Below are 26,664 nucleotides of genomic sequence, written 5' to 3'. Positions count from 1 at the left end.
TTCTCTGCCACCTCTTCTTTGGCACCTGAAATGTGGGCAGTGAAGTTTTAGAACACATACCAGTACCTAAGTCAGGTCTTTTTCTCCGGGCAGAGCCCCCAGCCTTCCCCCTGCTTCACCCCACTTCCCGCCTCCTGTCCCTCCCCAGCCCCGCGTCGTAGTGCTCTTACAGCCCACCTGGTTCACAGTCAAGCCCCTGGGTCTTTTCCCCTGGATGTGTGGGTGTGCCCCCCCCTTTCATGCTTGCGCAGAGCCAGGCTGTCCTTTATAAACCCCGAGGGCTTATAATCAGTGAGTAAGTGACCGTGTGGGTTTTCCACAATATTTATCTTTTCCCCCCAAACCACAAGGGTTGCAGCTCTGGCATCAAGTCCTTGGATCTCTGCCCACCAACGGGTACCATCTGGCTTTTCAGCTGAGAAAGAGACAACACAGACCCGCAGGCTTGCCCTCCAGTAAGAGGGTGAGGGAGGCAGCAGCCGTGCAGGGCTAACACCGCTGGACCAGCCCTCCCTCCTGCGCCCGGGGAGCCAGCCTTGAAGGGGCGTGGAGGAGGCGGTGGAGAGGCTGTTTCTCTAGGGCATAATCAAGGGAGGCGGTCGCGTGCCCTAAAGAGGGGCCAGACCTTGGATAGATACATCCGGAGTTCTGATCTCAGCTGCGTCTTGGTTGTTACGAGATCTTGGACAAGTTGATTAGTTCCCCTCAACTTTAGTTTTTTAACATGGAGCTAATAACCAACTTCTAGAGTGTCAGGATTAGAAGGAGCTCTTAGATGGAAGATGCTGCCTTGTCTGGGCACTTAGTAGGTGCGTGGTAATGTTGCTTCACTTGCCTGTTCTCCGAGCTTCTTTCTACCCTGCACCCAAGTAGAGCCTCCTCTGAGTGGTGGGTCAGTCTCCTGGGGAGTGTCGGGAAGCAGGGAAAGGCTCTGGGCATAAGGGTGGCCTGTCCGTGGGCAGAACTCTCCCTCCTTGCCAACAGCATCCCCTCAGAACGCAACCCCCCCACCCCAGCCACCTCTCAGCTGGGGACTTGGACATAGTGTGGGGGATGATACCCGGACAAGTTTCCGGGACTCCTCCTGACTCCAAAGGCTGGGCGGGGAGGGGACTGTGATGTGATGGTGGAGATGGCTGCCTGGGAGCCACAGTGTGCGTTCTGGAAGGACCTGGGCTCCCTCTAGCAGTGGTCACAGCACATGAACCGTTCCCTGGTGGCACATAGCCAGGCCACCCTGCACTGAAGGAGCCTCCCGTGGGTCATGACATTTCTCTCCTTCCCAGGGAGCTCCTCCCACCGTCTTTAAAACTGAGTTAAGCAGCCGGGCTCCTGGTAAGTCACCACGGTGCTCAGTAACAGAAGTTTGGGATGAGTTTCCCAGCCTTTCTTTTTCACCATCTGAGTTAGAAAGGGGACATCCTCTTTTGTTTTTTGTTTTTTCCCTCTCAGAGCAAAAACCACATCCAAAGAAGTTGGATACAGAGCCCAGGTTCCTAAGTAAGGGTTTTCTATCTCATCTAGGTAGGCTGGGGGTTGTTTAGACTAGGGGGCTCAGAAAAAGAAGTAATTTGGGTTCTTTCCTAGGCCCGTTCTGTTTCCAGTTGCCTTGAAAAGAGGGAAGCAGAGGGTTCTGAGAAAGGGACCTGGGGATGTTTTCAACTGTCAAAAAGTCAGAGGCGGCCTTTCAGTCAGTGTGTTCAGGGAGTGACAGAGGGAGCCTGAGACCTGCCCTCCAAGTGCCTGGTTGTCTCTGGGCTGACAGGGCTGAGATCACATCACCCAGGCTCCTCAAGACCTGGAAACAGTGCCCAGCAGCCTGGACCATCCTGTGTTTGGCCCTCCCCTCTCAGCTGGCATGGACGGTCCAGGGGACTCCCATCCCGTGCAGCTGCTGCGTTGGCTCTGTCCAGGGGGCTCTCGCCATCCCTTCCAGGCCACCCTCTCCCCGTGTGTGTGTGCGCCCACCCCTTCCATGGTTTCTCCTCGAAATCATTCTCCCAGGCTCCCTGGTATCAGAGATGGTTTTCACCGTAGTTTAGCAGAGATTGTTCAGATACCACCTCCCTGGCCAGTCTGTGTCTCTTTCCAGAAGGTGTCCCAGAGTTTCATCCTCTTCTCAGTTAACCGGGCATAGGGACAAGTCATTTCTCCTGGCCAGCTGCCTGATCCACGCGTCTGATGGGCTGTCAAGTTCCTGCCAGGTGGATTGGGTTTCTTGCCTCTGCTCTGTAGCTCAGTGGCTAACTAAGAGCTCCCTGGGGAAATCTTGAACTTTTGGCTGGGACTCAGCACCCTCCTGTCCCGGGCCCAGCATCTTCCAGCAGGTACACGCTTGTCCCTTTTGGTGAGAGCTACAGGTGTTACATATCTTGGGCTCACTCATTCAGGATGAGGCTGAATTGTTTGACATGAGTGGACTTGGTTTTCTGCTGAAGGAAGTCATGAGACAATAGCTGGGTTTAGAGAGTTGACTTCTGTGCTCAAGAAGCGTGTGCTTCTTCAGAATATCTGAGCATCAACTCTCCATTTCTATCTTCAGGCATCACCTGAATCCTTCAGTCTCTCAATCCATTCAGTAAGCATCTCCCAGGACCGTCTCGGTGAGGGTTGGGAAGGTGGTGGGGGGGTACCCAGGGATCCTAAGACATGGTGACTTGCTCTAAGCAGTGCCTTCCAGGAAGGTGTCGGTCCGACACAGACCCTGCTGTAGAGGGAACACGTGTGCTGAGGAGGCGTTCCAGCCTCCATCTGTCTTCATTAGTCACTCTCCACCAGGTAAACATATTTGAGGGATCAGTGAGTAAAAGGCTGGCAGTGTCCCCATCATGGTTGGGTTGGTTGTCTGAAGCCCAGCAGCCTGTCCTGGCAGAGTCCCCTCTCCGGGTCAGCCCCTCCCTGGGCCGGGCCTTCAGAAATTGCTGCCCGTCTTCTGCCCCGAGGGTGGGGGGTGCTGTTTCTGAAACCTCATTCTCCAAGTTTCATGTGGAAGTGCCAGGCCTCCTGCAGATCTCAGGCGACCTCCTCTAGGTGGCACGATGCAGCGCGTCCTGAGGTTTTGGCAAATAAGCTGTGATGATGGTTCACTGGGTTCGGTACACAAGCTGCCCACGTGACTTCAGCCCCAGCACCTGTTCCTGTCCTCTCACAGTCATCTGCCTGATGGCTGATCCTTCGTGTTTGGATGGGAAGAACTTGAGCTCCCCCTGAAGAGCATTTGGACCATTATTGAACTTGGGTGGAGAAAAAGGAAGTCCAGTAAGACTAGTGTTGACCTAACATTGGTCCTTAATTGGCTTCAGTTTCAAATGCCTCCCCCTGGGATGTTTGGAGGACAGCCGGGGTGTCCTCGAGTATATGCTGATCCTTGTTGGGGTCACATGGTCAAGGGCTAACGTTTATTTGAATACCTTCTGCATACACGTAATGTGCTCTGAGAAGTTCCCGAGCGCTGCAGGGTCTCACGGTTAGCTGGGGCAACAGCAGGACACATACCCCCTCCTTGTGCATGTGGCCCGAAGCCTCTGGTCCTTCCGTTGTCCCTTGCTGCCTCAGAACTCACCTCCTGTTCGTGGATGAATCGCCAGACATTGTAATTCAAGTTGGGAAAATACAAACTCCCAAACCAGAATGTTCATAGCCACTTGAGAAATAAAAATAGAATCCTTGAACATTTCTTCACTGCACTTCAAGGACGCCTGGAAAGTTCAGTTCCCATTTAGGGATCATTTCATGCTGAGTTGCCATTAACCCCCACTAACTCTTAACCCCTACCATCCAACAAGGACAGCCCTATAATATGGGCGTCTGTTTCCTTTATCACTTGAAATACTAGGATGGGTCCGGAGAGCTCAGCAGTGCCACCAGGGTACCACCATCTCTGCCTGAATGGGCCCTTCGGGGCCCCATGGGTGCCAAGCCTGTTTCCTGCGTGGTTGGCCCCTACTCGTCCTTGTGTGTTTGTGTAGATCAGGCCACGTATCACCGTTCAGCATCCCAAGACTTGTTGCATGAACTGCTTTCAGGCAGAACAGGTGACCTCTGCATACCTGCGCACCACTTGCTCTGACAACTCAGACATTCCCAGCGTTAGAGGGTACGAACGAGGCATGTCAGCAAGGCTGGGGTGGCCTCTTCCCGCCCTGCAGGATTAAACCCTCCTATCAGCCACTTCCTCCACCCAGTTCACCATGTGCTGCACGTGCTCACTGAGCGTCTCAAGCTGTGCCTGGGGATGCAGTCCTCGCCATCGTGGTGCTTACGCTCTGCTGGGGGCAGAGAATCAACCCATGAACAAGGAGTAACACAGAACCTCCAAGAACTAAGTAATGTGATACCAACCATGGGTTTGGTGATCAGTCCAGAGAGGATTAAAACATTTGGAGAAACTTGCAGAGACTGGTGCTTGAGCGGGGCTGGGAAGGTGATGGAAATAAAGAAGGCAGAGGGAAATGCTTTGCCAGCAGGAGTGATCACAAGGGTAAAGGCACAAGGGTGAGAATTAGCTCCACGTCAGGGGAGGAGGTGTCAGAGAGGGAAACAGCCTGACACAGGATGCAGTCTGCGGTCAGAGGGACCGGATCAGGAAGCTCCCAGGCCCTTTTGCCGCTTTCTCACCCTGTCTCCCAACCTCTCCAGTCCCTCAGCTCCCTCATCAGTAAAATGGGGCATCGTCACCTGCCTGGTGACCTCACTGATGGCCAGGAGCGTGACACGAAGCCTCGTGTGAGTGAGCACTTTGTGAGACGCAGGGGATCCGCAGCATCGGTGGCGACCTCATCACAGGACCCCTTTGCTGTGATGGTTTGGTTCACGGACCAGCAGCTGGGAAGACACGGCTGGGGCTGACATGGTAGATATGTAGGCAGAAGGTGGAACCCAGGGACTTTGCAGCCGGTTACACTGGCACTTAATTTGGAATTAGCACCAAAGTAAAAATTTTCATTGTGTTTCTCTGACCAGCTAAGCTTGCAGAGAAATTTGGGGACGAGGAGATAGGTGTGAAATTTCTTTGCTTCTGTGCCCTGATGCTGATACACCCCTGTTTTCCCATTTTGCACATTTAAACAAAGGACCTAGTATGTGGCCAGTAATCCTGAGCTCATCTTGTGTAGCAGGAATGAGCTATATTGGAGACTTTCATCCCCGAGGGCGGTGGGCTGTAGGGTTAAAACTACAGAAGTTGGAGGCAGGCAGTGATGCTCTCTGTAGCAGCACAGCATGTGTTCCTCTCTCCCAGCCTATAGCCGGGGCTGATTATTTCCCAAGAGGAAAGCAGTGTCCCTAGTTAGAGACTGAGCCTTGCCAGCTGGGTTGTGCATCGGTACTTCGGGATCTCAGCAAAGCCACCGTCCTGTCCCGGGAATCTCCGAGCACAGCCATCCCCAGCCTGCCCCACATCCCCCAGACACTGATTCCTGCCTCTGGTGGGCCAGGAGCTGCGAGTTAGATCAGGACTCTCTTTACGCCCCTGTCCTTGGGTCTCTTTTCTGGTGGAGGCTGGCAAAGTGGGGCTCCTCCCTGCCCGCCCTGCCCTCCAGGCATGTGCCCCGTTCCGGTCAGTCCTGTAGGGGGCGCTGTGCTGAGCACTGCTGGGAAAGAAGATGGCGGCCAGGGGAGGGGTGGCTGGCCCGGAAACAGCCATACTCCAGTGAGGGGACTTGGGAGACGAGGGTGAAGGAGCAGACTTTTGGGTGGGACTTTGACCTGCAGAAGTGGCATGATGAGCTTGCTGAGCAAAGGCCCAGCGGTAGGAAGACACTGGGCATGTCGGGGCTCACACAGCCCAGGGCTGCTGGGCCGCAGGTTCTGGGGCTAGTATCTTTGGAGACAAGGTTGAAAAAGGTGGCTGGAACCAGATCATGGGGCTGCTGGGCCTTGCCTTCTCTGAGGTGATGAGCCCTTGTGAGTTGAACAGACGCAGGTGTGCTTGGGGCTGACTGTGGGGAGGCGACGTTGGCACCAGCTGGCTCTGGGCCCAGGAGGCAGAGGACAGGGACAAAGGGATCAGGACAGTTCCCCGGTCCTGAGCTCCCTGCCCCGGGCCCTTTGCCCACCTGATCCCTCTCACATCACGTATTATGGCCGCTGTGACCCGCACCCCAGCCCTTCCCAGACAAGGTTACGGGCCCTTGCGCTGTGCATCCTGTTTCTCCTCCAGGATTGTGAAAAACACATTCTTACGGTTTTAAGCCACCAACTTACAGCAGTCACAGGCCATCAGGAAGGAGTCAGAGATTGTTGGGAGTCTGGAGCGGGGTAATTGGAGGTGGGTAGTATGCTGAGCCAGCCCAGGGACACAGGAGAGGCGGCTGTGTTGAGTTTTAGACTCCGTGTGAGATTCAGAGTGCCACCGGTACACTGCTGGCCCGGCGTTGCCAGCCCTGCCTGGGGAACTTGCGCTACCTCCTGTCCATCAAGACTGGCAGGGTTGCCTCGGGGCCTTTGGTGCACATCTAAACTCACCGACCCGAGAAGAAAGAGAGACACGAGCGACCCCGTTTGCACCCCCGGGTCTGTCTCAGACTTTATTTCCAGTGACCAGTTTGAAGGTTTCATGAGAAACCAAAGAATTGTTGTGTTGTTTTTTTTTTTTAAGAAACACATTTGGCTGCAGCATTTGGTGTCCCTGCCTCCTGTAATGAGTCGGGCTAGGAGAGTCCTTGAACGAAGACTGAGTTTGAGCTGATCAACGGCATTTGGGGGTTTGGGAAGGAGCCAGCTAATTTTTAATGTCCTACGGGCTGGACAGGAAGGCCCAGGAGGATGGGCTGTCTCTTGGCTTCTTATTTCTCCTTTTTGTAAAAGGGAAGGGAAAACAGAAGGTGCCACCCTCAGCTGTTCAGCATTCAGAGATGAGCTCTGTCCCCGCTGAACCACTGGGATGCTGGGGCCATTTCTTCCCCGAGATTTCGCAGCCACACCATGGCGAGGCCACACATGCCACCGCTCCGAATCCTCTGTCCTTTCCCATCCCGGATGCCGAGTCTGGCTCGAACTAATTTGCAGAGGACACCTGTTCCTTAATTAGCCCCAGCTTGTGCTTGTGTGTGAGTCTTGGTCTGGGCTCCCTCTGCTGCGGGAGCTCCGCCCCATGCGAGGGCTGCTGTTTGGCAGCTGGCCCTGCGCCTTCCCCACCCGGGCAGTCACTCTGTGCTCCTGAGAGGTAAAAAAAAAAAAAAATAGAAAGAAAGAAAGAAATCACATCCTAGCTGCCATCCAGCCATGGGTGCCACAGCCGTTGACCAAATCTTCCAAGAAAGCCTGGCAGGGGTGGACCCCCATTCTCAGCTCTTGACTCACTTCCTGGTCCTCAGTGGGCACCCTGCACACACTTCTGAGTCCACCCTGTAATGTGTGTCCGTTCGCTTGGTCTCTTTAAATGAGGGATGCTCTCAGCAGGATCCCATCCTGCAGGGCTGTATAAAAAGGGGTGTTTTATCAGGCACCTTGTGACCCCACCATATAAAAGACCCCAGCAGCCGCCCCTCAGTGCTCACACAGGCACCTCTCGTCTGTGTGGCCCGCGGTTGTCTGTATCAGCGTAACCTAATAAACTCCTTTTCTAGTCTCAGAAAAAAAGGGATGGGGGGTGTCCTGTGTAATAGGATCTTGATAAACATCTGCTGAGGAGGGGGGTGAAGGTGGATTCCCACCTGGAGGGGTAGCCCCACACAGCCCACAGGAGCAGAATTCCCCACCTGCCTCTGAGGCTGGTTCTGCGATCCCCCTGTTTTTACACAGTGGAACCTTCTAAAAACCAGTCTTTAGGCTTCCAAGACAAGATCTGACCTCCCACATAAAATGTCCAGCACCCGCAGCTGGAGCACTGTATTTTCAGTGAGAGGCGTACCAGGTCAGAGGTGAAACACCCCAGCACCAAGCCTGGGGCTCCCTGGAGTCCAGTTTTGAGCAGGCCAGGGCCATTTGGGGACGTCTGGAGCAAGTGGCTTTGTACATATTCTCCCGCGTGACATGTCCCTCTCCCATCCTTCAAAAGGGAAATTCATCAGTGGAAAGTTTCCCTGAAGTGGTAATTTTCCTAAATGACTTGCTGACGCTGCTGCATACAGACTTGCTCGGCCAAGAGCTGGTGATCCTGCACCTCGCTATGGCCCTGGACCGGAGGGGGCCAGGTGAGGGCTGCCCAGAGAGCCCGTTTCCTCTGTCTCCCCCTTCCCTCCGTGATGGAAACGCTTCTCCTTCCAGGATGGAAGCTGGGCTGGTTGCAGGCCCCCGGAGAAAGCTCTTTCCAAAAGTCTCCCAGCCCTGGCAACTGCCAGGAGGCCTGACCCACCCCAGCTAATTAGAGCCTTTCCTTAAGCAGCACTTTAGTCTTTCCTGTCATTCATCCTCACAGTGATAATGGACTTGGATAAGAGGTCACAGCTTCTCCCACATCCTGCTCTCCTTGCGGGCAGGGCGGGGAGGGACGGACTCAGCTCCGCTCCAGGAGCTCCCAGAGCTTCCGCCTGCCCATCACTGGGGGGGCTGGGGGGAGCCAGACCGGCCTGGCAGCGGAACAGCTGCAATGTGCTCACCCAGGTCACAGGGCCAGACCCGACTCCCCGAAGTGGGCCCCAATCCCCACTTTCGGGCTTGGAGCCGTCTGCCACATCTCTGGCGAGTGTCATTAGCATTAACGTGATAAAATGGCACAGTGTAAATGTTAATAAGGTCTGATGCCTCCACTGCTTCCGAGTGGCAGATTGGAAATGGTACCATCATCGTAACTCCAACCAGCAGCTTTTAATTCCTCTGCTCCCTGAGCAACCCATTTGGCACGAAAATCCTCACTTTCCCTCGGTTTCCAGGCCGGGTCTCCACTGCCACTTTCACCCCCATTTTCTTTCGCAAAGAGGGTTCGAATTTCCCATAGACCAGCTCTCTAAGACAGGGTTTGAACTCTCTTTTTTGCCCCTAAGTAAACACTTGCTTTCCCCTGTTCTCTAGAGAGGAAGAGAAGTGAGGGGATGAGGGCCAGTGGCCCCCACTTCTCCAGCCAGGCCCCCACCCCCACACTCCCCACTCCCAGCTCTCCTGGATGCAGCCCCTGCTCCTCGGTCCCGCTGTTTCTCTGGCAGGTTTGCCCTGGAAGCCACCGGCTCTGGTTCTCCAGGCTTCCCCTTCTGTTGACGTCCAAAACATTGCTGATAAACAACATCCCAGTGAGCCTTCTCCTCTCAGCCCTTCAGGGTGGTGTCCTCTCCACTGTGCTGTATCATCAGGGCACCTGCATCGTCCCCCCACCCCCTTGCCACATCCTTCCCAGTGAGGACCTGGGGTGCGCCTGGTGTTCATTTTGGAACCTCATCTTCCTGGGTCTCGTACCTGACTCATGCTCGTGCCAGCTCAGTGCCAGCCTATGACCCCTGAGTCAGTACTTGCTGAAGAGAAGAAGAGCGAGGGGGCAGTGTCCCCAGGATGTCGCCCGGGACTGGCCTAGAAAGTAGTCTTAAGACAGTAAGTGTGAGGAACGGCAGAGAAGCAGAGCTGTGGATTCATTCCCATTGCCCCCTGGGAACTCGCCAGGTCATGCTGTCTGAACCCCGGGAGCCTCTGCCGGTACAGGCGCACACCTGGGTTAGGATCGGCCCTGGCCATGGGTGGAGTCTGCATGAACGGCATGCCCTCCCCACACACACAGCGTGCCCTCCGTACATGCACGGTGTGTCCTTCCCCCAACACCCACACACAGTGTGTCCTACACACAGACACATACATGACGTGCCCTCCCCATGCATACAGTGTGCCACATGCAGCGCAGCCTCTGCACCCCTCTCACTCTCATTTCCGTCACCCAGGCTGTCTTCACTCTCCTCCTCGGACCCTTCACCTTCTTTGATGTCCAGAAGACCAAGTACCTGCAGATCCTAACCTCGCTGATGAGATGGATCGGTGAGTCTGACACACATCTCGAGTCTACCTTTTCTCACCTCGTCCCATCCTCAGCCTTTCCTGAGATGGCCACGTGGGCTCACCACCCTGGCTAGAAGGTGGTGAACGTTTCCGTGGACTCCCAAGGGCAAGGAGGAGGCAGGTGCTCTGTGCCTTTTATACTGGTGGGGAAATTTAGTACTGAAAAAGGTAAGTCACTTCGAGGTCACATAATGCAGATAGAGGTGGGACTAGGCCTGGGACCTGATTTCAACTGTGCTGGGATCCCACCAACCCACAGGCTGGTGGCTGGTCTCCGTGGTGCCTGGAGGCCTAGGTTGGGCTGTGCCCCCTTCAGGGCAGGACAGCAGCCTACTCTTTGTTCTCCTGGGCACACTGTGCAGCTCAGCCATAAAACCCAGTGGGCCATGGCAGCCACCTCTGCGTCCCCAGCCACCAGGGCGTGAAAAGACACCCCATCCACAGTACCTTCTAACTGTCAATGCCCACTCACCAAGAATGCCTCTGTCCTCGGTGGGGGTTTGGGGGTCTCTCCCCCAATATCTGGTCTGCAGGAGGGAGCTCGTTCACTTCTGACCTCATCCTCAGCCAGGCGGCTGACCCACCTGGGCCCATTACCAGAGGGTGTGTGGTCGCTGCCACCCCTGCTGGCAAACAGATGCTCTGAGATCGGTTGCAAGATCCTAGCCTAAGGAGCCACTGCATCCCAGGAGTGTCCTGGCGCATCTTCGCTTGGAAGTTGCCAGGTTATCCAGCCCACCCCCCTCCCCTGCAGGGGCAGGCTCTGCAGCACGTGGACGGGGTGGCCTCCAATCCAGGGCTCATGGCGGAAAGGCTCCTGTGCCACCCTGAGGGGTACTTTGTCAGTGCCTTGTCTTGAGCTGGACTCACCAGCCTGTAGCTTCTTCCCACTCTTGGTCCTTCTTTGCAAGGAAACGAGAGCAGGACTGAGCTGTCTGGTGTGTGGGCTTTGGGGCCTCTTAGCTCGATGAGCCTGCCCTTCACCAACCAGGTGAGATGAGGGAGCAGGAGGACCCACACACCTGGACAGGGCCAGCTGCCTTGTCTACCCCATCCAGCTGGTCAGATCCTATCTCACCTACAGGATGCTTTTCCCAAATTGCATTCACAAGCTCCAAAGCCCTGGGTTAAATTAACGTGACCACCTGGGACAAAAAGCAAACTCATTACTTAGAACGTGAGGGTCACGCTAGTTCCAGAGTAAGATGTTGGAATGGAGCCTCCTTGAGTGCCAGCAGGGCTTGTGTCCAAAAACGAGGCTCAGCCGGGGCTCAGAATTACCGGCCAGCCGATCTTCTCCTTGTAAGCCTGCTTATAGGAAGTATTTGAAAGCCCCAGTGACCTTCAGAAGGAAACATCTTCTCAGCAAACAGTATTTGGAGAAAAATGTTCTCCCTCCTCGCTTCCGTGGCCCAACTCTGTTGCCCCAGCTCCTCTGCTCCCTGAAGTCAGGTCCCCAAGTCCTGGAGGTCTGGCCCCTGCCCTGCTCGGGACTGGCTGTCCTTGACCTTCTGCATCAGCGGTGGAAGGGGCTCGTTAAACACAGGTTCCCCGTCCCTTTCCATTGGAAAGGCAGGAGCAGCGTGGGAGAGGTGGAGGGGACACCCGTGCTGTAGCTGGCATGATGGATTCCCCTCGTCAGCCCACGAGGGAGACCGCCCAGATAATGACAGTTAATGGCTTCCGTACACCCTAGGGCTTGTTTAGCATGACAAAGTCCTCTCTGCTTCTGGTGAGCAACGCATTTGTTAAAAGGGAGAAGGCTATAAGGAAGAGGAGGAGGCTGACAGTAAGTAAAGAGCCTACGTCTTGGCACAGGCCACCAGGTGCCCCCCAGACTTGAGTCAGACCCAGCTCCCACCTGTGAAGGCGGCGCTGAACCCTCACGTACGAGGTGTCCTCACGTACCTCGAGCAGCCCTCGTCCCCTCCCCATTCTGCTGTTAAGACACCTCTCCTTCTCCAAAACCAGGCTCCGGAACCAGTTGCTTTAGAAAATTGACTGCTTTCCCATGGCATGGGCCACCCCGGACCCTGGTGACCCCATTCTGCATCTCCCCCTCCCAACCAGAGCCCCCTCCCACAGGGCGGCGAGGGGACTGCAGCGGGACTCCTCCGGGTCTCCCACCCCTCGGCTTCCGGGCCCTCAGAGGTAGCCCATGGCAGCGCAGGCCGTGGCCTTGAGAGGGCGCGAGGTGGAGTCCAGCCCGTGAAGGTCATCTGCGCTCGTGTTTTGGTGGTGACATCGCTGTCTCTGCAAGTCATTTGCCTCTTTCCTCCCTCTGATCTGAGAGATAATCAAATGGCAGTGGCCTCTCCGCGAACCTTCTCCCCAGAGCACTGCTGCGGGTGACAGCACGGGCCGCTGCTTTTCTCCGTGAGACTCTCAGCCCTCGACTCGAAAAGTAATCCTCCATGTGACACACAGCCCTCAAGTGAGAGAGAAGTCGCCCAGTGAAGTACGCTCTCTGGCGTGTAGCCGGGCCCCGGGTTCAGTTCTCAGCCCTGGAGCGTTGGAGCCCCCCGGGCATCTCCCTGCCCAGAACCATGGGGAAGGTGTTTGCCTGGTCCTGACCCAGGCAGAGGCGCAGCGCCAGGACGGGAGGGAGGGGGCGGAGGTCATGGAATCTGCAGCACCGCCGTGGGAGGGAGCGAGCCCTGCCCGTGGGATGCCAGAGGGGGAGTTCTCTCCTCTGGCCCAAGCTGACCCCAGGTGATCTTTCTAGAACTCCTCCAAAGGCAGTGAGCACCAGGGCCCCATTTGTCCTCTCAAGTCTGCACCAAGTCGTCAGTTTGCAACAAACTCCCTCTTCATTTTGCGTCTGAACAGCAGCTGTGCGGCCTGACCTCCCTCCTTCCGGCTTCCCCTGCCTCTTCCCTCTCCCCAGATTAGGGCCCAGACTGTCCAAGAGAGCAGAGTGGGGAGCTCAGGGTGGCAATAAGCTGGCCTGGGCTCCAGGAAGACAAAAGGGAAGAATGAGCACCAAAGGAACCGGAAAATCATAAATAAATGTGCTGAGCCGGAAACTTTCTCGTGCTTAATTAGGAATTTGTTCTGCCATCTGTTGAAATGAGGCCGGGGAAGACTGCAGGAGCCCCTCCCTGAGCAGGGCCCCCTGGAGCTCAAGACAAGCTGAGAAGCCTGTAGGCCGGTTCCTCCAGGGTTTTCGCATTGCCAGGCTGGGATTTAAAGGTTGGATGGCCTTTGCAAATAGCCACTTGTCCGGGAAAATGTCAGAACATGTCTGACAAGTGCCAACCTTGATTCATTTCTTTTGTTGTCCAAAGAAGTTCTGGGGAGACCAGGCTGCTCAGTTTGGGAGACCTGGTTTGCAAATGCCCCTGAATTCACGTGTACAAGGATGGTCTCCGATCACTGTCCTGGCAGGCGAGACTTTTCCGGCCCAGGAGACTTCCTGGCCAGCCCCGCGTGCCTTCTACTCGCTCACACCCAGCGGCTACTTCAGCTCACGAGGCTCTGGCCCAGGTGCCGCCCCTGCTGCACCTCCCCGCTTTGTTCCCTTCAGTGCGAGTGGGATGGCGTCCACCGCCAGTGTGTGCTCACAGGCCAGGCTCCTTGTCAGGCAGTGACAGAAGCCAGAAGATAAAATGGGACCACGTGGGAAATGCTAGCAGCACAGTCCCCGGCAGCGGGTCAGCATTCAGACATCAGCCCTGTGTGTCCCCACCATCGTCATTTCGGGCTGCTGCATCCCAGGAGTGCTGCTGCCTCTCAGGAGTGGCTTCAGAGTGAGCCTTCCTTGGGACCGGCCAGGAGATCAGGGACATGGCCCAGGCCGCCTCCAGAAAGAGCCATATCACTGGATGGATGTCCCTTGGTGAGATCTCAGAGCATCACCAGCTGGTCTGTACAGCCTCCCCACCCCCCAACCCCAGCGCTGGTCCCCAGGGCTCACGGGGCCAGGAGCCCTCCCTGCATCCTGCAGGCCTCCGCCCCCACCGTCTTCAAGGAAGCTTGAGCCCAAGAGAAATGAGACGTAGGCCCACCTCACAGAGAGGCCCGGCTTCCCCCACTCCTGGCTCTCACTGTCAGCTATCAGTCAACCAGGGACACTTAGGAGACTGTCGTGCCCACAGTCCCAGCAGCTGTGGCTTTACAGCTAAGCCGACAACTGTAGACTGTTCCCACTTGGGCCACCGGTGGGGAGCTCTCAGGCTGGAAGGGGGCACGGTGGCATCATTATTCCACTCCCATTACCGATTCCCCAGCCATTACTGACTCCCCCCGGCAGACGCCTCCCACTTGGGGACACAAACAGCTGGCTCATCTCGAGGCGCCCCGTTTGGTGTTATTAAAAAAACGATTCTTTCTAATAAAGGCAGCTCTGGCACATGGCAGCCCTCCTTGGTCTGGGTTGTCAGGGACCCACAGGCTGCCTTCCCTCTGATTGTGTATTCAGAGCAGCACCACACCCGTCATTACTGTCTCGGTGCTCCCGCAAAGTGGGTCAGGCGCCATCCTCCCGACCGTTTGTAGATAAACTTGAGCCGGCCTCGTGAAGTTTCTCAGCCCTGCTCCCCCACCTCCCCCTGGCAGGTGCCCCAGATTTGTCTTCCAGACCGAGCCAGCAGGGAGAGGTGGGACTCAGTGGTGGTGGCCCGGGTGGCAGAAGGTCCCCAGGAGGAGACCGTCACCTGGGAACATAAGGGCTCTGGTTTTACCTGTCCCCAGAATTATTTGTGGCCACGTGGCTGACTCCCCCGCAGATCCGTGACTGATCTCAGCCGAGCGTCTCCTGGGGGGGATGGCTGTGATCTGTCACCACCAGTAGCCAGGGGTCTTATACGCCTGGGCCATCTGTTTCCCACATCCTGTTGGCTCGTCCTGCCAGCTTGGTGTTTGAATTCCTTCCCAGGCACTCACTGCTGCCCCCTCACTCAACTGGTGCTTCTGCAAGGGCCAGGAAGGACCCCCTCCCATAGTGAGGGCAGCATACCAGCCCCCTTTGAGCTTCCAGCCAGCCTCTGCTCTGTGCTCCCTGAGCCTTCGCTGCTGCCCTGCCCACCCTGTCTCTGGCCACCATCCAGGGCTCTCCTGGGCCGTTCAATACCCCTTGTCACACAGCCAACGGAGGGAATGCAGGAGAGCCTTTTTGTGTATGTTTCATTTTGGTCTTAATTATATTCTTGGTTTTCTACAAGTTCTCTCTGCAGACACAGAGGTCAGTTGAAAGGAAAGGAACTGGGGGTTTCTATCTTAAAGCTCTTAGGGTAAACTGGACACCTAATTAAAGTTTGCTGAAGGGCCAGCCACATGCCACCAAATGACCCCTGTCATTAGCACAGGCCTGACCTGAGAGCTCTACTTGGCCCCGAGCAGACACCGCTGCTCTCTCGGCCGCACCTCTCCTCCGAGCAGCCTTGTGTCGGCAGCTCTGCTCTGCGTGTGGCTGACACGCGTGCTGACCCGGCCACCAGATGAGGACTCCTGCCCCGCCAGGAGGTTGGCAGGCCAGGTGCCTGGACTCCAGCAAGGGAAGGGAGGATGAGGCCCTGGCAGCTCGTGGTCAGCGGGGTGAGGTGTCTGATGACAGTTACACACAATTGGGCTTCACACAAGCCAGGGGCCACCCCAGCCACGTCAGGCGTCCATACCTGTCCGCAGAGCTAACAAGGCCCAGGGCCACCCTGGAGCTCCGGAATGTATGGTCAGACCTGGGGACCCAGCGTCCTTGTCCTGTACTGCCTGTCCGCTTTCTCCGCTCCCTGGTTTCTCTCTGCGTCCAGCCACTGCTCAACAGCTCTCAGTCGGCTCAGGCTACCATGACAATACCACAAGCTGGGTGGCTTAAACCGTGGAAATTTATTCTCCCGGTTCCGAGGGCTGGACTAAGCCCAAGATCAAGGTGTTCTCGGGGTTGCTTTCTGGTGAGGCCTCCCTGGCTGGTAGACGGCCGCCTTCTCACCGTGTCCTCACTTGGCTTTTCCTCTGCGTGTGCAGAGAGAGCATGCTCCAGTGTCCCTTTCTCTCCTTAAAGGAACACCCGTCCCATCAGATTAGGGTCCGCCCTTATGACCTCACTTAACCTGTAATCCCTCTTTAAAGGCCCCGTCCCCAGATACAGTCACACTGGGGTTAGGGCTTCGACGTACAAATCAGAGGGGGAGACAGTTCAATCCACAGCAAGAAGAAAGGGCTGAGGGCCCGCAGGAAAGGCGGCAGTGTGAAGGTTTATGTTTCCAGCCTCTGGGAAGATTAGTCCGCCAGCAGCCACAGGCCCCTGGGCCCCACCTTCCCTGCGATTACGAACTGAGCTTGCCCTGACAGCTCACGAGTGAAGGACAGAGAGCCTGCCCTCCCAGGGACCACTTGCTCCAAGGGCGTGGAAAGTTGTAGGATGAAAAGGCCAGAACTCTTGATTTCGTACTTAAGGCTTGATTGCTTCCGAGACTCAAATACCTGCCCTTTATCAATGACCTGCTCCTCCTGACACACTTGGAAGGTGGGCGGCTCTGCCCTGAGTCCTGGAATAGAACCACGGTCCTGTAAGCTGATTATTTAAACATCCTCCTCTTCTGCTTCCCTGATGACAATGACACCTACAGAGCTAGACATCCTCCAGAAACCCCAGGGGCTGATCCAGCTTGGGAAGGTAGTCAGATTGGCTTTAAATTCTTCTCTTCAGTGGAAACCCAGGTGACTTTTTTGTGAGTTATTGCAGGCAAGGCTAGCAATCACAGAATGTCTCCCTGGCCTGGCGTGAAATGTGACCCAGGGCCAAGATGCTTCTGGAGCCGAACACACCTGCATGGTGAGCTTTCCCTTCTCCCCAGAGGGAACCCCTTCCAGCCAGAGACCCAGCGTGTCCTGTCTTCTCGGGGCATGAAAGGACCCCCTACCCCAACCACAGCCTGTGCTCCCGTGGGAGGGCAATGACTGAGGAAGGATGGACCAACGTGAGCCCCAAAGAACCCAAACAGAATTACTTTCCAGGCTCACCTAACCCCATACACAGAGCACACACCCAGAGTCTCCCCAGATGACAGGGTAATAGGGACAGTGTGGCCTCAGGCGGAGCAAGAGGAAGTGGATCTGCTTCACAGAGCAGGTATGAGCAGCCTGTTCCTGGTTCTCCTCACACCCCCTCCCAACCACCAGAGCCCAAAAGATTAGCTGGTGCCTGAACCAGAGATGCTCAGGGAGGGGTCATGACTGCAGCTTGACCTGGGTTGGGTCCTCCTTGGAGCAAAAGGAGAATTAAGTGAGAACTCAGGATTGACAGGTTTTCCTACTTGAATGGGTTTTCAGGATGGGAAATAAGGTTTCTGCAGTGAGAAAGGGGACTTAACACGTTTTTGGACAATCGCTGTGGGCCAGGCTCTGGCCACGTGCTTTATTGTACCATCTTATTCCATCCTCCCAGGGACCATGAGCATCTCCCTTTTAAAGGTGATGAAACAGAGGTGCAGACAAGTTAAGTGGACCCCATCCCCACCCCAGGATTACACAGTTCGGTGGCAGAATCAGTTGAACCCAGTGTAACTTGAGAACTTAAGCTTGTTCAGAAGAAAAGCAGCAGTGGCCTCCCTCCCCCACTTGCCTCCTCCTTCCAAGGTGTTAGAGCCTCCTGGGGTGACTTCCCACTCACACCCCTGGCCTGCAGCTCTTGTGAGCTGCCAAATGGCACTCTGTTCACAGCGGGTCCTATTCTTTAAGGAACGATTGCCCAGCCACCTGCTCCTGTTTTTAGGGTGGAAAAACTGCTTAGTCCTCAGTGGTTCTCAGGTCAGGCTGATGTTACCCCCCTCAGCTCCTCCCAGCCCCCCTGAATCTCAGGAGGCACCAGCCAAGCTCAGATGACCCAGCCTGAGAGACACAGCCGTGCCCCAGCCCCTCCCAGTGCTGTGTGGCAGTAAAGGAGGAGCACCGGAGCCTGAGCTGGGGATGGGCACACTCTGGCCAGTCGTCGTCCGCAGCCCTGGCATCTTGATTCCCTGCTTGGAGAAGAGTGCCATCCTCCTGTCAGCCACCTTGACGGATGGCCTCCACCTCGCACGTGTCAGAGTCAGAGCCACTTACGGGGCTCGAGGAGCAGCAAGGTGTTTGGGGGTGGCCCACTCCACAGCGCGGGGCAGCTGGGCAGGGTCCAGAGCGCAGGGAGTTGAGGCCGCAGCTCTCCGGGAGGCCGGCTGGCTGAGGCCCTGCCTGATGTGCGGCTGGCTTGTGAGGATGCCCCGAGGCACTGCTGGAAGGAGTCCTAGCCTTTACCCTGGGCTCTCGGTCACAGCTTTGCATTATTTGTGCTCTCCAGAGCCCTTGGGGATTAAGAATGAGGGCTCTGGCCTTAGCGGAAAGCGTCCCCCTCCTCTGTGATAGCTGCATTCCCTCCGGTGCCTGCAAAGGAGACAACTGGGGCCAGGGCCTCAGGGGCGCGGGCCATTGTGCACAGCCCTCCTGCGTTCCAGAGAAGCTCTGTTCGAGCTCACGTGTTTACCAAAATGTCCTTCTGACTTAATGACCCAGGACCACAGGCCCAGCCAGTATCCCCGCTGCAGGGCAGGCCACCCTGGTGGTCACAGCCCAGGGGAACTGAAAGCCTGTTTTGCCTTTAGCTTTTCAGGAGGGACCAGTGCAGTATCGCACCTTGGCCCAAGGTCTTCAGTGTCTCAGAGCAAATCAGGGCCAGTGACAGGATTAGTTAGGAGCCGGGGCTGAGGTTGGGGGCAGGAGGCGGAAATCTTTCAGATTCCCAGCAGGTCAGATGCTTCACAGATGCACACTCCCCAGAGGCGTGGTCGCTGTAAACCCGCGTTGCCCAATCAAAATACAATGTGAGCCAACTGGGGAATTTCCAGTTTTGTGGTAGGCACGTCTTAAAACTTTAATTTCAATAGTATGCTTATTCAACTTCATATCAAAAATATCTTTTCAACATGTACTCAATATGAGAAAATGATAAAGGAGCTAGTTTACATTCCCTTTTCACAGCTCTGCACAGGCCTTGCCACCATTCCAAGGGCCAGGGAGAGCCTCGCCACAGCCCCGGGGCCAAGGCAGTGCCAGCCGGGCCACCCAGAGGCCCAGAACGAGCTCTTCCCTCTCCACTCCCAGCGCAGGCCAGCACGCAGGTGCCCACCCGAGGTGGTTCCAGTGCACGGAGGATGCAGCTAGCTACTGACCACTCTGATCTCTGCCCTGACCCACAGACCCAAGAGAGGCAAACTGGGGCTGCCGGTTGGACTCTGCAGAAGTGAGCCTCAGAGCCCCGGGCCCTGACCTTAGACCCCTGCTTATCCCCATTTGGCCCCAAGAATGAGTCAACTCTGACTCCTGTGAGGTCTGGGCCGGTTCAGAGCTTTATCTAGTCAATGAGGCCCCAGGGAGAAGGGCCTGGGAGAGCCAAGTGGGGAACCAGGAGAGGCAAGTCATCCAGATTTGGGATCATGTTTGTTTTTTCACTCTCATCTCCTTAAAAATCTGGACCACCTTTGCCCTTTGGCAGGAGTTCAGAAGGGGGTCGACTCACTGGCTCCCCCTCTGCAAAGGAGAGGGGTTGTGAGGTCAGACAGACACACAGCCGTGAGGTGAGAGCCCTGGGTGCATCTTTGTGGAATGAATGAACTGTCCCGGTGAGCCCTGTGCGGCGCACGAAGCAAGGGCAGTTGTTTTCACGTGGGCTGTTACTGCAGATATTAAAAGAGAAGTCTCCTGACCCCCCACGTCGCCTTGCAGCTGCACCTTCCGGGGCCGACAGCCACTCCTCATGTGACCTGTATCAGGCCCTCACCTCCTCCCCCACCCCCGCAGCATCCTGCCTGGCAACTCGCTGCATCTCTTCACCCCTTGGAGCGTGACTGCTGGTGCACAGTGCAGGTGGATGGGGACTGCGACCCCCGTCCATCATGTGGGCTCTCTGAGCACAGCGTGTGAGGGTCAGAGAGAAGCCCAGCCCGCCCCGTGTCCTCCTCTGCCTCCATCCCCACCTCCCACACGGCCCCGGCCAGGTGGCACGAGCTGTCAGTGGCGGCGCCCAGACCCTGGGCATCCTGTGCGCGCTCAGAGCCCTGCTCTCCGTTGTGCTTGCTGGCCGTGTCTGTCGCTCACATCCTGTCATCCTCATTTCATCTTGATTTATTATCAGACCTAATGAGTTTTTGGAGCAGCTATCTCCTGGAGACAGGGCGATCAATCTAGAAGATGGCTGTTGAACTCTGCTCCTCCAGTAACCGGAGGAGGGAAGGGCCAAGAGCAAAGGAGTGTGGTCACAAGGGCAGGGCCAGGTGGCAGTGGGAAGGTTAGTCCTCATGCCCCTAGTGCCGGGACCCCTCAAGGTCAGAGCCGCCCGCACCTGGCCCTCCTGCTTCCTTCCTTCCTTTCACTCTCTGTCCTTCCATCACAACGCAGTGCGTGGATACCACTGGTTTCTACTGCACTTGCCAATCTGGAGACCAGGCTGGATCATTGCCCCCGTGTCTCCACTCCAGAAAACATCACCCCGCACCCACCCCATGTCCTCCCAGGGGCCCCATGGTTCCCACTTCCCCGTCTCGTCCCGAGGTTACCTAGGGCTTCCTGGGGAGCTGCAACCCCACGAAGCGGCCACTTTTTAACGCCCCTGGAATCACCTCTCAAGAGCCTCTGGCATCTTAATTCCTAGACAGGAGCAAACATCCAGCCCTTGAGGGTAGATCTGGTTTTTGGAAACAGACCTGTTGTTCTGGCGGATAGACTTGTTCAAGTAAGGGAACAAAATGGGTGACAAATCTAGGTAACAGCATTATCAGGTAAAGCTAATTATAGCCGGAAAATTGTGAGAGTTTTCTTACCACCCAGAGCTACGGCTTTGTAGGCATCCAGAAAGTTCTGGAAAATGTCCCACACCATCGTAGATGTAAAGATGCAGCTCCCAAGACAGCAACTCTGGAGGACCCCTGTTAGTAGGTGCACATTCTTAAGGGGGTGCCCATGCATGCTGTAAAAAAAAAAAATCAGTCAAAACTCTTTGGAAACCTGCTTCCTAAATTGGTTTGTTTACAATAAGCAAAGCCACCCGTCAGGGCTGTCCAGACAGCTCGCCCTGAAGTCAGCAAGCCAGTTTCTGCCTGCGTTTCTTACAACCTCTTGGAGATTTAGGGCTGAGGAGGAAGCTGAACAGCAAAGCACTAGCCAGCACCCCAGCTGGAGGGAGCAGTGAGGGGAGGCCCTCACATCCAGCCAGCCAGCTTCTTCCTGCCTCCCGCACGCTCACCAGACCCACGGCCCCGAGGCTGAGCCTGGCGGCCGTGCGGGCCTGGGCCTGGGCCAGGAATAGCGCCAGGTCACCAGGTGACCCCCTGAGACAGTGGTGGCACAGCAGGATTGGTCTCTTGCCTTCCACAGCTGCCCTCTCTGCCCTGACCCTGGTGGCCTACCTCTGTTGGCAGAACTGCCAGCTGCAGCCTCTTGAACACCTAATCACCGGGTGGCCCCAGGGGCCCTGTCTCCCAGCGGTAGCGGCCCGACCCGCTCAGCTCTGCTTTGTAACCCTTCCTGGCTCAGGACAGACTCCTTGGCACACAAGGACCATACCTCCACCCCATCCAGCCTTTCCCTGGGTCCCCCTCTCTCACCTGCCCCAGCGCACTTCCTGGGTATGGTTCTCCCATACAGATCTCTGGCCTGCACACCCCAAGAAATCTGACAAGCCAGACTGCCGGGGTCCTAGGCATCCCCGAGGGAACAGGGAGGCCCCACAGGGTGTCCTGTCCCAACCCTCAGAGAGTTCAGCCAGAGGCAGTTCCTGGGCTCAAGGAAGGAACTGTATTGCCACTTTCCCCTTGACTGACTGGAGCTGGCAAGATTTGTGATGTCCCTGCAGCGGCAAGAGTCGTGGTGCCCTCAGAGTCAGGAGTGGCAGGGACAGGAGTGGGCTGAGAGCCTCAGAAACAAATCATCTTTACTGGCAGTTTTCACAGGCCTGTTTCCCGGCTCTCCTCCTCCCCTCCTGTACCCGACAGTATCAGGCAGCTCTGATTAAAAGTAATAAATGACATTTCCGTTGAGCGCAGTCCCAAGTGTCATTGTGGGAAGACATTGGTTTGGCTTCCCGTGAGTCCTGGGAGAAAGGCCTCTTCCTTCCAGGGAGCTGGGGGTATGATGTGGCCTGAAGGGGACAATGGGGAGCCCTGAGCCTCTGATGGGCTGGCAGCCAGCCTCTTCTGGCCACTGTTTGCCTGCGTTGCTCCCCCAGAAGTGCCTTGTGTTATCGTGGCTTTCCCTGCACAATGGGGGCCCAGGCTGGAAGGACTGTCAGGCCTGGTCTGAACAGAGACAGCAGGGCTTTGCAGACTCCAAAACTGGAGACAGGGACACTGGTGGTCCCTGGGTGTGCTAACAGTGGCAGTTTGGGGAAATCTGGGTAACACGTGAGAAGCCGGAGAGAGTCCACTGGGTCTAGAAGTACGTCTGCTTCAGAGAGTCTACATTCTGGAGCACCGGCTGGCGAGCCCAACTCCGGATGCAGGACCCGCGGGAGAGTGGCTGTCAGAGGCGCAGCCAGCCTGGAGCACTGTGTGAACAGATAGAATCACAGGTCCCCTTCCGCTTCTGCAGCGAACTCGGGTCAGAGTCACTCCCTGTCCCCTACCTGTGCCAGCAGGCCTAGGAGAAGGGAGCCACGTGCTGTTGGCACCGGCAGCGCAGAGAATTCAGCTCCTCTCTTCCAGCATTGGTCTTTGGTGCCATTTCTTCCCTTGAGTGACCTCGAGTGACTATGGGAACGTCCCTGCCTGGTGTGGGCCCCTGAGCGCCCGCCTCTACTCAGAGCTGCCGGCATGCTTCCCCGTCTCTCCTCAGCTGTCTCCAGCAGCTGCCCTGGCCCAGGAGGACACCCCCTCCCAAGTGCTCTGTGCCTCTTACCTCTCCACTCTCCCCACGCCCGCTCCTCACACACACATCCTTTAAAAGGAGGGAGAGCGGCCAGAGTCCTGCGCCAGACCTGCTCGGTGCCAGGAAGCTGGCAAAGCCCCGTGAGAGAGCCCCTGGGGCCGACAAGGGAGCTGGCAGGTCCTGGCCGGGAGCCTGAGCTGCTCTGAGAAGACAGCGCAGGGCTACTCTGCTGATCGCCCCCGCGCTGTCCTCCTGCCACCCCCCCATCCCCCACCCCCAGAGACATGTTCCTTTACCTGCCAGGGGCGGGGGGGGGGTGAACCAGATGTCCCTGAGATCAGCAGCCACTGCTGTGACCCAGAAGATGACCCTCAGGGTGACACAAATTGAGTCATTCTTTCCCTGGGGCTCCAGTCCCTCGGCAGACACCCCCAGGCCAGAAACCGACCCGGTAGGGCTGCTTCCTCCTCCGCCAGCTGACTCCCCTCCTGTTTTCCAGCTTTCGCCATCATGATTGTGCTGGCCCTGGTCCGCATCGGGCACGGGCGTGGGGAGGGGCACCCGCCCCTGGCCGACTTCTCCGGCGTCCGGAACCTGTTCGGGGTGTGCGTCTACTCCTTCATGTGCCAGCACTCCCTGCCGTCCCTCGTCACCCCCGTCTCCTCCAAGCGCCACCTCACGCGCCTGGTCTTCCTGGACTACGTGCTGATCCTGGCCTTCTACGGCCTCCTCTCCTTCACCGCCATCTTCTGCTTCCGAGGAGACAGCCTCCTGGACATGTACACCCTCAACTTTGCGCGCTGCGACATCGTGGGCCTGGCCGCTGTGCGCTTCTTCCTGGGCCTCTTCCCCGTCTTCACCATCAGCACCAACTTCCCCATCATCGCCGTGACCCTCCGCAACAACTGGAAGACGCTCTTCCACCGCGAGGGTGGCACGTACCCCTGGGTGGTGGACCGTGTGGTGTTCCCCACCATCACCTTGCTGCCCCCTGTGCTGGTGGCCTTCTGCACGCACGACCTGGAGTCGCTGGTGGGCATCACCGGGGCCTATGCGGGCACAGGCATCCAGTACGTCATCCCCGCCTTCCTGGTGTACCTCTGCCGCAGGGACACACAGCTGGCCTTTGGCTTCGGGACCATCAACAAGCACAGGTCCCCTTTCCGCCACACCTTCTGGGTGGGCTTTGTGCTGCTCTGGGCTTTCTCCTGCTTCTTATTTGTCACCGCCAACATCGTCCTCAGCGAGACCAAGCTCTGATGGCAGGACATGTCTGGTGACAAGAGAGGTGGGGGTCCCACTCCGTCCTCCCTGCCGGCAAAGCCAAGAGCTAGTTGCCTCCCAGGTCTCCCTGGGGCAGGCAAGGCCCAGGTTCTTGGAAGGGACCCTCCACTCCCCCAGCTGGGGCTCTTCTCCCCACCCAGGACTCCACACAGTCTGCACCTTGCCTCACTCGCCGGGGTCACCCTCCTCCGGGTCCTCCTACGTGGGGCTGCCCCCCTGGCCAGCCGAGTCCCACAACCCAGGCACGCGGCTGCTCCCAGATTATTGCTCGGACTGGTTACTGGAATGGATTCCTCTGCTTTCACACCCGCCCACCACCCCAGGCGGGCTCCTCCCCCTGCACAGTGGAGACGCAGTGCTGGCACTGCCACTATTTATACCAGACACATGTTCCCCCACCGCCACCGCCCCCTCCCAGTTCCTCCCGCATCCTTGTCTGGGAAATCTACTACATTAGGGCAACCCCAGCCCTCGCCCTCCTCCCACCAGGACTGCTAGTGGCAGGGCTCACCTTCCCGCCAGGCCTGGAGGTGCCAAGTGCCTCTCCTGGGGGAGTGCCTGGCCACTGATGACAAGGACAGGAAGTGCTAATCAGTACCAGGGTCCCCAGGCCAGAGCTGTGAGTTCCCTGCTGTGGGCGCTGTGGTGTCTCTGGAGCAGCGGGCGGGAGCAGCCCTTCCATTGGTGACACAGCAGCCCGTGCCTAGGGATTAAAGCCCAGAGCTTGTGACCCCTGAAAGGGATCCTCTGCCCTTCTGACTGGGGTCCCTGGGGCCTCCTGCAGTGCAGGGGGCAGCGTATAAGGCCCACTAGACGGGAGCTCTCCCCATCTGTCACCACAGTAGCTTGGGATCACCTTGGGCATGTAGGCCCTGGTTCCCACTGTGTGAGAGGTCAGGTCTGCCCCCTGTCCCTGCCGTCCCTGCTCCCACTCCAACACTTAACTGGCTCCCTCTCAAGCCAGGCTGTGGGTGCTCAGCGTTCACATACTCCACGTCACTTGGGTGCTGTGGGGTGAGATGGGGCACTGGCCACCATTCCCGTGGAAGGAGGGTCAGGTTCCAGGGCCCCTCACCAGCTCCTCTGGTCCCCTCCCCCTCACAATCATGCGCATACCTGCTGGGCCAGCCTTCCTGGGAAACAGGTGACTCTAATGAACTCTGCATTTTCAATGTGCCTTCTGCTTCAGGACCTGGGGGCCCCTCCTGGCCCTCCCTGGTGTGACCCCAAGCCCTGGGCCTAACCCTGCCTGTCCTGGATCCCAGAGCAGCCTGACCAGGAGCTGCCCCTCTGGGGTGGGGTCTCAGGCCCCTCCCCAACCCTCTTTTGATTTCAGTGCCTTGCTCAACCCTCCGGGGAACCTCTGCGGCCTCCCCACTGCATCCCACCGTCTTTGAACTTTGGACAGAGCGAGGACGCCAGGTCTCCTGGGGCCTCAGGGAACAGGGAGGGGGACAAGGGATTCGCAAGAACAAGGGGCGTCTGGTGGCGCCGCCAGCCCCTCCCCTCTGGCCCCTGGCAGCCCCAGCCTGTGCGAATCTCGTGTCATAAGTGGCCGCGATCAGCTTTCTCACTGTGGTCACACGTCTTCACTTCTCACAGCTTATCCCCGGCAATTGTTTTCCATCCTCGTCAAAGAAAGACGCCCCTTCCCCATCTGCCGTCGTGGCTGCTTCCTAGGGAGCCTCGCCCCAGGGTGGGCGGAGCCGGGAGGCCTCCACAGTGGCCCCGCCCCCTGTAGCTCAGCCCCTCCCTGGAGCAGCCTGGCTGTTTGCTGAGAACTCAAAACATCTGTACCTACCCTTCTCCAATTACATCCCTTCTTGCTTAAGGACAAAGCAAATTAAATCATCCTGCCACCTCAGGCTCCAAACCAAATTTTGGACACAAATTTATTAGCAGCGTAAAGCCCAGGTTGATTTATGTGACAATCTGGAGTCACACAGCAGTGGAGTCGGATGGCTGCATTCCCCTCCACCTCTTGAGCTGAGCAGCCCCAGTCCTGGAAGGAATTGGCTGGCGGTGACCATGTCACTGATGGCAAACCGGGGCCCCCACCCCTGCCACAGTCTGGATTCCTTTGCTCCTTGGTGTTCACCTGCTGTCTGTCCTGCTGAAGTCAGCTGGGGTGGCCTTCCTCTCTACTGCTGATAGCCGTGGGGGTGGGGGAGTTGGGGCTAAGGGGAGAGGACTGAGGACCCTGAGAGCTAGACATTCCCCAGGTGATACCTTGCCCATCCAGCTTGTTTGGCTGTGAGTTTTTACATCAGCCTGGAGAGGTGGGCAAGTTGGGTTATGGTTTCCATTCTACAGATGGGCCCTGTTGTCAGTAGTGGGGCGCCAGCCCAGCCTGGCCCAGGTACAAGCGTCACTGTGGAGGAGAACGCAAACTCAGCAGCCTTTGCCCAATGCCATTCACCCGCTCTGCCCCAGACGGGTCCCGAGGGCAGGCCAGGTCAAGGTGGGAGTCAGCGGTCTCTGTCTCGTCCCCTGCCGATGCGCACGTGCCATTGTGCCAGCAGCTCCTGGCTGTGCCCTCACCTGAGGCCAGAGAGGCAGCTGCGGGCTTAGGGATGGGGCAGATGTCAGGTGACAGGCTGGGAGGCACTGCTGAGTGGTGGGAGGTGGGCAGCA

The 26,664-nt window shown here is 57.2% G+C and overlaps 1 protein-coding gene across 2 annotated transcripts in view; it reads left to right on the top strand.

Annotated features, from left to right (window-relative positions):
* The window catches only part of TMEM104 (transmembrane protein 104), a 50,156-nt gene extending 24,248 nt beyond the window's left edge, over positions 1–25,908 (top strand). For both annotated transcript variants that reach the window (XM_031469024.2, XM_031469023.2), the window contains exons 9-10: positions 9,804–9,897; positions 23,246–25,908. In XM_031469024.2, coding sequence (XP_031324884.2) covers positions 9,804–9,897; positions 23,246–24,006 — 855 coding nt within the window. In that variant the 3' untranslated portion in view covers positions 24,007–25,908. The remainder of the gene's footprint in view (positions 1–9,803; positions 9,898–23,245) is intronic.
* Positions 25,909–26,664: the final 756 nt, after the last annotated feature.

The sequence above is a fragment of the Camelus dromedarius genome, chromosome 16 (assembly GCF_036321535.1).
Source record: "Camelus dromedarius isolate mCamDro1 chromosome 16, mCamDro1.pat, whole genome shotgun sequence".
Classification (NCBI taxonomy): domain Eukaryota; kingdom Metazoa; phylum Chordata; class Mammalia; order Artiodactyla; family Camelidae; genus Camelus; species Camelus dromedarius.
The sequence above is the reverse complement of the archived record's forward strand: the minus strand, read 5'-3'. Positions and strand labels throughout refer to the sequence as shown.